This window comes from Punica granatum, chromosome 6 (assembly GCF_007655135.1).
Source record: "Punica granatum isolate Tunisia-2019 chromosome 6, ASM765513v2, whole genome shotgun sequence".
Taxonomy (NCBI): domain Eukaryota; kingdom Viridiplantae; phylum Streptophyta; class Magnoliopsida; order Myrtales; family Lythraceae; genus Punica; species Punica granatum.
Window position 1 is genome coordinate 25,017,939 of NC_045132.1, and position 13,035 is coordinate 25,030,973.

A 13,035-nucleotide genomic window follows, 5' to 3' on the forward strand; every position below is an offset into this window, starting at 1 on the left:
TGTTTGAAATAAATGAATCAAAATAACCGAGGTAGATTTATTAGTGATTCCTTTTCTAATATATGGATTCTGCACTGCAACCATGTTAATTGAAGTAGTTCGAAAATCGTTGTTCCGAAAACCGGAATAATCATTCCTAAGGTACGTTATTTATAATCTATTGGATGCATAGTCACGTTTGGTCTCGGGCCGAGGTGGTTTATCAAATGTCCCATGGAGCGGCAGACACCTAATTATTTCCCCGCTAACGGAGTACGCGTGTTACTGAAACCACTGCATAAAGGCGCCATTACTCTTTCCCTCTCTCTCTCTCTCTCTCTCTTTCTCTCTCCACAGCAGCAGAGCACACAGAGATATGTGTGAGTGAAATGCTTATGCCTTCAGCAAGGAACCCAAGTGGTGGAGGAGAGAGAAAGAGGGGAGAAGGCAGAAGCAGCGAGCGAGCTCTCTTCCTCTTCAAAAGCGAAAATCAATGTCGGTCTTCTCTTCTCTTCTCTGTCTGTCTCTCTCTCTTTTTGCGTGATTTGTTTAATGGAATCTGCTGCTGCTGCGCCTGCTCCGCCATTTCTTTTGCTTATTTTAGCTCCCACGTTAGAGCTTTGTTTATGTCCGTGAGCTCACTCTCAGCATCTCCTTCTCTCTCTCTCTCTCTCTCTCTCTCTGTTCCCTTTCCTTCCTTATCCTTCCCCTGATAAACCAGAAACTAGAGATTTCCTCGCCGGGAATCGCGCTCTCAGATATCCCATTTCCATTTATTTTTATTTTTTTTGTATATATGTAGTTTTTGTCGTCTTCGTCTTCTTCTTCTCGGCCACCTCGAGCCGAGAGTGAGAGAGAGAAAATTTGGCTGTTAAATCAATCGGAGACTGTTTCCGAGTCTATCTCCAGCTGAGCGTAATTGCTGCCGGTCGATCCTCTTTATTATTCTTGTCCCCTTCGGTTTCTTCGCTCTCGGAACTGCATTTTGCTCCCTTGAGTGGCCGAGCACGCTAGGAATCCGAATCTCTCTCTGTTTGTTTGTAAGTCGTTTGATCGTTCTGCTTTATTGATCGGAACGCCGTTCCTTCCCCCACCATTATTGGTCCTGCTTGCATGAGAAGTTTCGTTAATGTTGGCTGCGTGAAATGTGCTTTTTTTATGCGTCATCATCCTCTTTCGGGACGACGGTGCATGCATTCGGTCGGATGAGGTTCTGGAAGAGTTTGTCTAGTCTGTCAACGATCATTGTTGTGTTGTGAGTTTGGTTTCATTGATGGATCCGATTTAGTCCCCACTTTGAGCAAGAATCGAGCACCAATGCAGATTTTCTTTCCTGGTTACTGTTTCAGCTTTCTGATTTTTTCTTTTTTCTCTCTCTTTGATTGATTCTTCTTTACCATTGTAGGATCCTTGGGAGTAGATAAGAAGGATTTCCTGAATGGCAGTAAGGTTATCGGTGCATGAGAACTGATCAAATGCATCTGCGGGCATAAATTAACAGGGAGATCAGGTTCTGGTCCATATCCGCCGACTCTTCATCCTTCTTTGCTTCACTGCTTTTGCAAGCAGTGGAAGCTTAAGTTTTTTTGCTGAGCAACAATCGACGCTCTTGATAGAACAAGAATTTGGTTATTGGTCGTTTATTTAGTGTTCTATATGTATGACTTTGCAGGTTAGAGAACTGGCTGAGTTGTTTTCCCAAGATGAGCTGGAACATGGATGTTCAATATGTCGCCACTAACTATCCTTACAACACATCAGGGAGCTTTATGGAATACTTTGAGGGTCTGACATATGACCACGTGAATTTCATATTTTCTGGCACTTCGCATGGTCAGGTACTGGTGCGGTGGCTGCTATTGCCATTTGTTTGTGACTCCGATAACTAGATTCTGATGCCTTGAACATTTAATACATACAATTGTGAAAAATCATTAGTTCAAGTAAAGTTGTTTTGAAGTTTATACCAGTAGTTAGCTGGTCCAACTACTATCCACAAGCATTTCTAAAATGACCAATAATTCTAGCGTACAATACAAACTTGCTAGCTTGAGCTTCAGAAAATATGATTGAGCACCAATTTATTGGTGCCCTGCTTCCTGGTGTGCTTAGTTTGTTATTCGCACTTCAAAAAACCACCAGGGAAAAGCACTTAATGCCAACTTTTCGTGTCTTTTTATCACACCACTACAATTTGGTGCTCCTGGGACTGCAAGTGCATTTCTCTATAATAGGTCTGCGCCAATTTTCCCGCTGGAAGCATGTGCAGTTCCATCCTTAAGCAGATGTATATTCATGTGGATGCTGGTGTCAGTTAATTTCTATATATATATTTTTTTAATAGCTACCTTTGTCTGAATCTAATGCCTTGGTTCTATAGCTGGTTATATTGAATTTCACTTCTTGATGGCTGGTTTGCAGATATATTATTGCTGCCATGATTATATAGGCTTGCCCATTAGTGTTCATCAAAGCATTCGCTATTGGATTATGACTACTTGGAATTTGAATTCATATTCAAAGTCTAAGTACTTGGACTTTGAATGCATTATCTTGACATGCTATAATGAGTAACATTTGCCCAATGCTGAAGCTATTTTTTTGTTCTCTTTTGCTCATTCAGGATAGTTTATACCCATCGATGAATACAAGTTATTACAAGTTTGGTTCGTCGGAACCTGGAAGTTATTCATATTATGATCAGGGTCATGCTTATGAGGTGAATGCCCATGGACAAGAATATTATGAGAATAGAAGGCCATTGGTTAGCTCGCCAATGACACCTCATCAACAGACTGCAGCTGCAAATAGTGAATGGGGTGGAAGCACAAATGCAAATTCACATGAAAATGCAGCAGAGTGTAAGTCGTGCATTTCATGGCCGCCACACACCAGGGTGGATGTTGCACAGATTTCTTTTCTGAATGCCATAAACTCCACCTATTTAGTAGCATAATGACAAAAAGTGCTCAAAAGTTTGGCTAGACATAGAAGACTGGTTCTCTTTCAGTGACCAGTTCAGCTGCTAACAGTAATTATAGAATGAAATTATCTCCTGGAAAAGACAAATTTCGGAGTTCATGATTGATATAATCTTGTAAGAGACCAACTGGCAAATAGTTTCGCTTTCTACAGTTGAGCAAATGCATGCTGTTTTGGCCATGCTTTTTATCTGTAACAATGAAAAATTAATTTGTGGGGAAATGTTGTCCACTCACTTCTAAGCAGAAACTCGACTGTTACTCATAGAATTTAATTGTATGCATATATAAGCTGGTAAATTCAGTTTGTTTCATGTCTCTCTGATCTACTTGATGGATAATCTACGGAGTTCAATATATTTGAGTCCTACAGTGTCCGATTATTCTCATTTTTGTAGAATTGGGTAATGTGCAGGTCCTCGGAGACATCAAACCTCACATGATTATCAGGTTTCTCACCTTCCATCTTTTTACTTGCTCCAAAGAAACGGCTGGATCATTATTATCTTGCTTTATATTGGCCTCTGGTAGCCCTACATGATAGGCTCTGAGAGATACGTGTAATTTTCACTGGGAACATTATTAAATGGAGAAAACAAGTATGTGCAACAATGTTAGCTCTTATTAGTACACTGCACCAGCATTATCTTAATCATAATTCAACGCTATGAATTGATTGGAGCTTGCCTTCTTCTGCTTAGAATAATGCGAGCTAAAAAATTCCAGGATGAAGTGTACTTTTCCAGTAATTTATGTTTCTAACTGGCGACAGCTGTTGATAAATTTTTGTATGCGTGTATTTTCCTTCCTGGGACCATGCAGGTAATTTGGCAAGATAATATAGATCCTGACAGCATGACTTATGAGGTCTGTTCATATATTCATGATTGTTACCTTCAATACTTGAACATTATGGTCTTTTGGGCTTATGTTCTTCTGCGTTCTATATTTTGATAGTTATTTTTTATTTTTTTCATGAAGTGTGCTTGATAGAATTTCCCATGTTCAGGAACTGCTTGAGCTAGGCGAGGCAGTTGGAACTCAAAGTCGAGGTCTTTCCCAAGAACTCATATCTTTGCTTCCTACCTCTAAGTACAAGCGCGGTTTTTTCTCGAGAAAGAGATCACGACACGAAAGGTAAGTAGATTTAGCCATCTCTCTCATCCCTCTGAATCCTTCTATTATTAATTTCTATCTTTTGAGAAGATCAGTTACAGTAATTAACTTTTTAGCTGGAAAAATGGTGCATATTTTAGTACTATCACCGGGTAAATCCAGTGATGATAAGTTTATAACTGAAAATGATACTTTAGCAAATTTTAGAAAAAATAGATTCATGGCAACAAACAAGAGTACTTGGAAGGAAGCTTCAGCATAAGGATTGTGAAGAAAGTTCTGTAGAAGGTTAGGAATACCGGAGGGTTGGAGTAATTTCTGTTCTTATATTATATGGATGCTTCAATAGACGGAGTTGAGTTGAACGAAGGCGATATCCCATGTAGAATAAGTTTAGATGTTGGACAGAATAAATGTGAGAATCAGTTGTAGCAAGCTCGATAGAGATTACTAACGGAAGTGGCGCTTACTATAATAATAAAAAAAATGATCACAACTATATTACATTGTTCACCAGAATGGACAGAATTATGAATTGATGGCAGACAACATACATGTTCATTACTCTTTCGATTTATGACTTGAGCTCCAATTCCGATCCTTATCCATTATCTTGAGTGCAACGCGGTATTTGTTCCATTCAGATGCGTAATATGTCAGATGGAATACAAAAGAGGAGACCGCCGCATGACTCTTCCATGCAATCACATCTACCATGCTGGGTGTTGCTCCAGATGGCTTAGTATTAATAAGGTAAGATCGGTTTCCATTGCATCCATTTCATAAACATGCACCCTGCTTTTTCCTCCTGAAATCGTCTCTTCCAAAAGCATTTGAACAGGGAAAGGTCGGCATGTACTTTCCAGTGGCATTTGGTGCACCATAGACATCTTATATGCCGACATGATTTTTACTTTACCGTAGATAATACTGCTCTGATATCTGGATAATGTTTCTACCCAACTTATCTTTCCCTAAAACAAAACAGTTAAAAACTTGTTTGACTTCATTCCTCAGGCTTGCCCCATATGTTACACCGAGGTATCCATCGACACATCGTCGACGACGACAGTAAAGAAGTAGTCGCTCCATTGGTGAACATAAAAGGGATTGTTGGTTTTCGTTCTTTCCCTCTTTGATTTCGCTCGCTTGTCGAGCTGGGGACACAGAGGGGCTTGCGTGGCGTTTTTTCGCTCCTCTAACTGCCCGGTAGAAACTTTGGTTTAAAGGCAGGATACATAGTGGGGTAACATGAAGGAGCGGGATGGTTTGTGAGATAGCTGGAGGTTTTTTAATCATTCTATTAGATTACGATTATCCTATAGTTTTTAAATCCTTCATTACATTCATTAATATTGTCCCACTTGGGTTTCATCTTTCTCCCCGTTTAGCGTGCTGCGTTTTCTAAGATTGGGCATGTATCGTCCCATGAAATCAATGACAATGCTTTGAAGCTGGTGAAGAGTGAAGGATTACAAATCCCAAGCTAGCATTAAATGTGTTGAAAGACTTGTGGGGATGGTGCTTAACATGTGATAAGTCTCTGGAAATCAGTGAAAATCAGTAGATTAATCTTAATTAGCAATTTGCTTAAACGGTCAAACAATTCAAACTCCCGTAGCCCACTTGCCCTATTGTATTGACTGCCCCCCCTTCTGTTTTGCCCTTCGAGTGAGCTTTCAGTAATGAGCTGTGGATTGGATTCTACTAATTGACTGTAAATATGGATGCATTGATTCGCACATATGGTTTGAAATATAGACCAGAGGTTCGGAAAACACATGCAAGTTCTTCTTCGATTATAAAGGGAGGGAGGCCGAGACCTGTCGGCTTAGTAAGAAGCTTCGCATGTGAAGATGCTCGAACATAGCTTGTCAATACACATTCTGTGTAAGGCAAGGCAAGATGTTAATTAACATCAATGCACCTCTTTTGACTCTGGAAATTGAATTTGAATGCTTCTTCGTGGAAATTCCCCTTTCATTTATTTATCTTGAAAACCCAAATCATCAATTATTTCGGAATTTTCTGGACGTTTGATTGGCTGGTTATATTAAATTTTGAGTGTAATTAGTAGTAAGTACATTGACCCAGGCTGTCTACTTCATTAAACAATATGCACTTGCCTACTCGATTCACTGTATAAAAGGTCCCATTGACCCATGCATGCATCTCACATTCAACTCCATTAAGCATAGAGGGTCTCCTCTCCTTGTGAACATATGAGAACCCTAGCTAAGCCGAGCCGGCCCCGGCCTCGGCTAGTATTCGTTTTGGCCTTTTGCCTCATTGCTGCCACCGTCTCGGCCAATGACCCTTATGCCACTGCCTCCCCGCCACCACCACCTTACGCCTCCCCTCCCCCACCTTCCTCACTTTCACCTCCGTTGCCATACATTTACCTCTCCCCGCCACCGCCTCCACCTCAATATGATAAAAAGTTTCCCCCACCATCCCCACCCCCGCCACCAACACCATATATTGACACATCCCCTCCACCACCACCGCCTCAGAAGCACTGCCACGAATCTCCACCTCCACCGCCCCCTCATAAGCACCACCCCAAGTCCCCACCACCATCTTCATCACCACCACCACCACATAAGCACCATCATTGGTCGCCTCCGCCGCCACCATCGCCTCCTACGATGATATATCCACCTCCACCACCACCACCTCATAAGCATCGCCAAAAGTCTCCACCACCACCTCCCCCACCACGTAAGCACCCCCAAAAGTCACCACCTCCGCCTCCTCCACCACGTAAGCACCACCAAAGATCACCACCCCCACCACCTCATAAGCATCGTCATAAATCACCACCGCCACCGCCTCCACCTATACCACCCCCTCCACCTCCATCACCTCCAATTCCCTATGTCTACACATCACCCCCTCCTCCTCCACCATCACCGCCTCCTCCTTATCCTTACAAGTCGCCTCCTCCTCCACCAACTCCATCACCAAGAGAACCATTCCAGTTTAGTCCACCCCCACCACCTCATAAGCATCGTCATAAATCACCACCGCCACCGCCTCCACCTACACCACTACCTCCTCCACCACCCCCTCCACCTCCATCGCCTCCAATTCCCTATGTCTACACATCACCCCCTCCTCCTCCACCATCACCGCCTCCTCCTTATCCTTACAAGTCGCCTCCTCCTCCACCAACTCCATCATCAGGAGAACCAATCCAGTTCAGTCCACCCCCACCACCTCATAAGCATCGTCATAAATCACCACCGCCACCGCCTCCACCTACACTACCGCCTCCTCCACCACCCCCTCCACCTCCATCGCCTCCAATTCCCTATGTCTACACATCACCCCCTCCTCCTCCACCATCACCCCCTCCTCCTTATCCTTACAAGTCGCCTCCTCCTCCACCAACTCCATCACCAGGAGAACCATTCCAGTTCAGTCCACCACCACCACCTTTGCCATCTCCACCTCCGTCTTCACCGCCACCTCCTCCAACGCCTTCACCTCCACCTCCTCCATCTCCGTCACCTCCTTCACCCCCACCTCCTCCAACACCTTCACCGCCACCTCCTCCATCTCCATCACCTCCTCCGCCTTCGTCACCTCCACCACCTCCACCTTCTCCGTCACCACCTCCTCCTATTTATGTATATCCATCGCCAACTCCACCATCTCAATCGCCACCGCCACCGCCACCATCTCCATCACCACCACCACCCCCGTCACCTCCTGTTTACTTCTACCCGTCACCACGACCACCATCTTCATCACCACCACCACCTCCTATTTACTTCTAACCATAGCCACCTCCATCATCCGCATCATTACCTATATACAACACCACGCCCAGCAGCCGCCGCCGTTGAAAAATCCTCACCCTATGGGTAGCACCCTAGCAGCAGCAGCAGTTGTTGTAACAAATAAATTCCTTTCAAACAGAATAAATAAACTTTTCTCTTTTATTGAATTTTCTCATTCTTATATATATGCAAAAAGTTTGGCCAAATAAGACGATGGGTAGTCTCCATGCTTGGAGAGATCATCGTTCTATATGCGTGATCCACTTGTATCACCCATTGTACCCGGGCACTTCCAAAGTACGTACATATGATTTATTTGCAGTATATTAATGGATGTTTAAACAAGTTGCCGGGTTGGGCCATGAATGGATCCGTATCCACGTACACGGATTGTATGTTCCAGCCACAACGTTAGTGTAACTACGGAAAAGATTGGCCGTATCAGTGCCCATCTTCGCTAGAAGCAATGAGACCGGGAGTTTAACATATATATTCTCTATATACCCTCGAGGAGGTGGAAATTCAAAATAATAAAAAATAAAAACAAAAATTGTGGATGCACATGCATATCTTGAACACAGTGTATGTCTATGTATGTATGCATGGCTGCATGCAAATATATATATATATATATGTGTGTGTGTGTGTGTGCGTGTCTGTGTGCGCGCGCGTGTGAAAATGCGTCCAAGGCAGTAGTCCACATGTACGGATCTAGAAATTAAATTCTGTGAGGCGAAATCAAAGCGAAACCAATGCAAAACTAAAACCATAAAGTTAAGGAGGATCGGATATGATAATTTCATGTAAAAAATTAACAAACTCGTTACAATATATATATATATATATATATATATATATATTGTAACTTTTTCTGGGTCCAAGAGGTGCGACCGCCCCCGGTGCCCTCCCTTGGATCCGTCCCTGGTAGTCCAATACTCGTAGTTGGGACTACAACGTGAAACTTGACCTCATTTTAAAAACTGAAATATAATATGATCGGAATCGAATTGGGCAGTGTCGATCAGTCGAGCAATCGTGTATATACAGTATAGGTTTATGGTGACGTTTCAAGTCGTGATGTCTCCACAGCCAGCAATTGTGCGCGTGCACATATATATTATAAAGGACGTGCTTACTCCAAGGATACCTGGCTATTTTTTTATTTTTTATTTGGGTAGTAAATGGGGCAAAAGCGCAGTAGGATACCTAGCTATTTAAACATAGACAGAGCAAGAGACATGATCGATAACGATCATCGTACATAAACACTATACATCTAAACCAATCTGGATCTTCACCATGGAAAATTTCACAAAAGATTAAGAGGGAAAAAAGGGCGTTAGCATTCCCCCTATTATTTATTTCCTTGTATGGCCTACAAGCTATGGGAACATCGTACAGCTATCGTCTTGTCGTACACCATGGTCACTGATGATCAAATAAACTGTATCTCTGTTCTTAGTTTATTTGACTAATATATTCTAGGGTTAATACAAAAAAAAAAAGAAAAGAAAAGGGATAAACTTTTCACATTTTAATAATTTTATCACGAATTTTTGATTTGATTGCAATTCTAGCACACCCGTCAAATTTTTCGTTAATTTACATGGAAATTGTTGTTGTTAATTGAGGATTCTCCCGATTTAGACTGGTGAGGCCACTACCCCCCAATTAAGGTCGCCGATGGCCCCAATCGGAGGGTGGTGGCCGGCGACGAGGCCTCCACCGCCGGCCATAGCCCCTCCTCCCCGATTTTATTTCTTTTTAAATTTTTAAATTTTTTGAAATAATTTTATTATTAAAAAATAATGGGTCCCACTCGACCTACACAACAGCAATTTCCGTCCAATTTAACGAAAAATTTGATACCGTGCTGGAATTGTTATCAAAACGAAAGTTTATGCATTTTAGGTTAAGAAAAAAAATCGTGTTAGAATTATTAAAATGTGAAAAATTTATATTTTTTTTTATTAATCCTATATTCTATCATTTTAGTTTGAGATCTCCAAGCTAATTAGGTAGAGAGAGAGAGAAGGGAAAAAAAAGAAGAAGCGAGAAGCGAGAAGCCATGGATTTGTTGAGGGCAAAAAAAATAAGAAAATAAATTTGTCAGAAGTGGGATTTGAACCCACGCTCTCTCACGAGAACCAGAACTTGAGTCTGGCGCCTTAGACCACTCGGCCATCCTGACCCGTCTTGATCGATAATTTCAGCTAACAAAGACTACAAAAAGTGGATGCATCAAGCAATTACATGAAGTTCTGAATTTAACAATACCCCATATAAATAATATTTATATATTGTTCTTACCCATCGAACAATGCACTCGTCGAAACCATGGCCGCAAGGCTATATGTCCTCGAAAAGGGCTAGTCGGCTCTCAGACAACTACAAAGGAAGAGTTCATTTATCAAAAGAAAGTAATATGGAACCAATAACTTATATGGCAATATGAAATGTTCTGATAAGCAGTTGTCTATTCTGCGATGTGAATTGTCCTTAATAATGAAGTTGCCCCCAGCTTTTGTGCCTCTTCAATCTGTATTTATGAAATACTAGCTAGCTAGACTTGAAACACGTGTATTAATTGTCGGGCCGTAAACTAATAGTTTATTACAAGCATGTGGTTATCGGGCGAATATATATATTTATAGTAATAGTCAAATGTGTTCATTTAACTCCTGCATTTATTTATTAAGTATTTAGTGGATAAGTCGTGCAATGAATATCAAAGTGCAGATTTCATCTTAGACCCAGACATTACGTTTTTCCTTGGGGTCGAATACTATGCTTTCTATAGCGTAGAGGGAGTGAGGATTTGGGCTGAAATGGTAACTAGGCCCAGTCTCAAATATGGGCCGGGTGGCTTAACTGGGCCCATCACCTAACGATGGGCTTTGGCCCGTTGATTCAGCGGATAACTCGATGCACAAGAAGGCGACAAGATAAACAGTTTTGTTGCACGATTTATTTTGAGTTTAATATCGTGAAGATGAAGCATACCATGAAGATATCGTTGCTCTCTAATATCATACCGAAGTACATTATTATTACGATCATCATCAATGTAACAATAGAAAAGAAGGAAAATCGAAACCGAGAATACTCTGCAACATCATGTCCACAACGTACTCGCTTATTTCATAACATGTAAGACCCAAAGTATGATTTCAGTATACAATCACGCCTGTGGACGAAGATGACAAAACTTGTAGAAATAGGGACATGGAGGTGAAGTCGAGGCCCGAGGTTGTCATTATTAGTAGATGTATGGTGGGGGAGGTGACTTATAGATGTAAGGAGGAGGCGGAGATGGAGAAGGCGGCGGTGGGGACTTGTAGATGTCTGGTGGAGGTGGTGATGGAGATGGCGCCGGTGGGGACTTATTGATGTACGGTGGTGGCGGTGATGGAGAAGGCGGAGGCGGGGACTTGTAGATGTATGGAGGTGGAGGCGATGGAGATGGTGGTGGTGGGGATTTATACACGTATGGAGGAGGTGGTGATGGAGATGGTGGTGGAGGGGAATTGTACATGTAAGGAGGCGGTGACGAAGGAGATGGAGACTTATAGACGTATGGAGGTGGTGGAGATGAAGAAGGTGGAGGTGGAGACTTGTAGATGTAAGGAGGTGGTGGTGACGGAGAAGGGGGAGGCGGGGACTTATAGATGTATGGCGGAGGGGGAGAAGGAGAAGGTGGAGGTGGAGATTTGTAGATATATGGTGGTAGTGGTGAGGGAGAGGGTGGTGGTGGAGACTTATAGATGTACGGCGGCGGAGGTGATGGCAAAGGAGGAGGTGGTGATTTGTAAATATACGGTGGCGGCGGAGATGGAGAAGGTGGAGGGGGAGATTTGTACACGTAAGGAGGTGGAAGTGATGGAGAAGGCGAGGGCGGAGACTTATAGATGTAAGGAGGCAACGGCGATGGTGAAGGAGGTAGTGGAGACTTATAAATATATGGAGGAGGTGGAGATTTGTAAACATATTGTGGTGATGGGGACGGTGATGGCGAGGGAGGAGACTTGTAATAATAAGGTGGTGTCTGTTTGAAAGGCGAAGACAGTGGAGCTGAGACGTCATGGAAGTAATTAGGCTTCTCACCGACAGCGATACTGGCGGTAGCTAGGCAAACGGCTAAGGCGACGCCGAGGCGTGGCCAAAGATTGGCCATGGTTGGTGAGCTTCTCATTGCAAATATTGGAAGCCCTTTTTGATGGAATGAGACAATTGGATGGATGGCCCCAAGGGGGCACTGGAGTTTATATAGTGACCGTTGGGAAGAACGAGAGGAATTATTTAATGAAATGGAGCTAGTTGAAGGTTTCATTTGAAAAACTAATTGATGTTAAAATATAAAAAAAAATCACCGAAAAAGAAAGAAATAATAACTTCTTAGCTATTCGAGAACGTCATCCCACTATGTGGACATTTTCATATTGTTATATTTAATTGAAAAAAAAAATGTGAAAAAAAGGACATTGTTTGACTTGGGACAACATTGAAACGGTTTATTATTATTATAGAACATTGAAAGTGTAAACGGTAGCACCTAGTAAACTTAGAAGTTTTCCAATGCTATTACCAGTTCAAGGAACGGCGTTGAAAGGTCCGCTCGGTGGAAAAAAAAGAAGAAAAAAGGTTGAGATAAGGATATGATGGGTTGCCTATCTCAAAATCATAGTGAATAGATTAAGTTAGAGTTCAATTAACGTGCACCGAACGATGACATGATTCTACATATGCACTTGGATTTCAATACCAGAAGTGTAAGATGAATCAAGATTATTTGTCTTCTGTTTAATTTGTACCATTGAAGTGAACTGCATGTGACATTCATAAGATATTTATAATGATGGGAAGTGTCATGTAGACTCATGAGCATGTACCTGTTGGAACTTCAGCTGCAATAGTTGGCATATCACTCTCTCCAATCTAAAGCATTCTGATGCCCACAAAAAAATAATAATAATAATAAAATTTCCAAAGTCTTTTTTCAGATAAATTTATTCCGTTAATTCTCTTTTATATTTTTTTTCTTCCTTATTTATTTATCCATTTATTTATTTATTTTATGATAATATTAATAGTTGAACCAAAATCTGTTGGATAGGTCATTGCCGAGGCTGCAATTTTTGCACAGATTCATCTCTCTCCCCCTCCCCTCCCTCCCT

At 42.0% G+C, this 13,035-nt stretch overlaps 3 protein-coding genes and 1 non-coding gene across 6 annotated transcripts; 2 read left to right on the forward strand and 2 right to left on the reverse strand.

Annotated features, from left to right (window-relative positions):
• Positions 1–225: 225 nt before the first annotated feature.
• On the forward strand, positions 226–5,561 carry LOC116211152 (E3 ubiquitin-protein ligase BIG BROTHER-like). Of its 3 annotated transcripts, none has more exons than XM_031545392.1 (9): positions 252–474; positions 1,385–1,489; positions 1,652–1,817; positions 2,603–2,840; positions 3,376–3,410; positions 3,783–3,827; positions 3,970–4,097; positions 4,721–4,829; positions 5,094–5,561. In XM_031545392.1, the coding sequence occupies exons 3-9, from the start codon at positions 1,683–1,685 to the stop codon at positions 5,157–5,159; spliced, it is 756 nt and encodes a 251-aa protein (XP_031401252.1). In that variant the 5' UTR covers positions 252–474; positions 1,385–1,489; positions 1,652–1,682; the 3' UTR covers positions 5,160–5,561. The 3 variants fall into 3 exon arrangements, with proteins under 3 accessions (XP_031401255.1, XP_031401252.1, XP_031401254.1); XM_031545394.1 differs by lacking the exon at positions 252–474 and adding an exon at positions 614–1,019; XM_031545395.1 differs by lacking the exon at positions 3,783–3,827 and having other exon boundaries at positions 226–474.
• A 711-nt stretch (positions 5,562–6,272) lies between these two features.
• LOC116211150 (extensin-2-like) lies at positions 6,273–8,028 on the forward strand. Its single transcript, XM_031545390.1, has one exon. It carries the CDS (start codon positions 6,299–6,301, stop codon positions 7,856–7,858), a length of 1,560 nt encoding a protein of 519 aa, XP_031401250.1. The 5' UTR covers positions 6,273–6,298; the 3' UTR covers positions 7,859–8,028.
• A 1,940-nt stretch (positions 8,029–9,968) lies between these two features.
• Positions 9,969–10,052, reverse strand: TRNAL-CAA. The gene has a single exon. It is a non-coding gene; the product is annotated as a tRNA-Leu (tRNA).
• Positions 10,053–10,861: 809 nt separating this feature from the next.
• On the reverse strand, positions 10,862–12,096 carry LOC116211272 (extensin-2-like). The gene has a single exon (XM_031545568.1). It carries the CDS (start codon positions 12,051–12,053, stop codon positions 11,121–11,123), a length of 933 nt encoding a protein of 310 aa, XP_031401428.1. The 5' UTR covers positions 12,054–12,096; the 3' UTR covers positions 10,862–11,120.
• Positions 12,097–13,035: the final 939 nt, after the last annotated feature.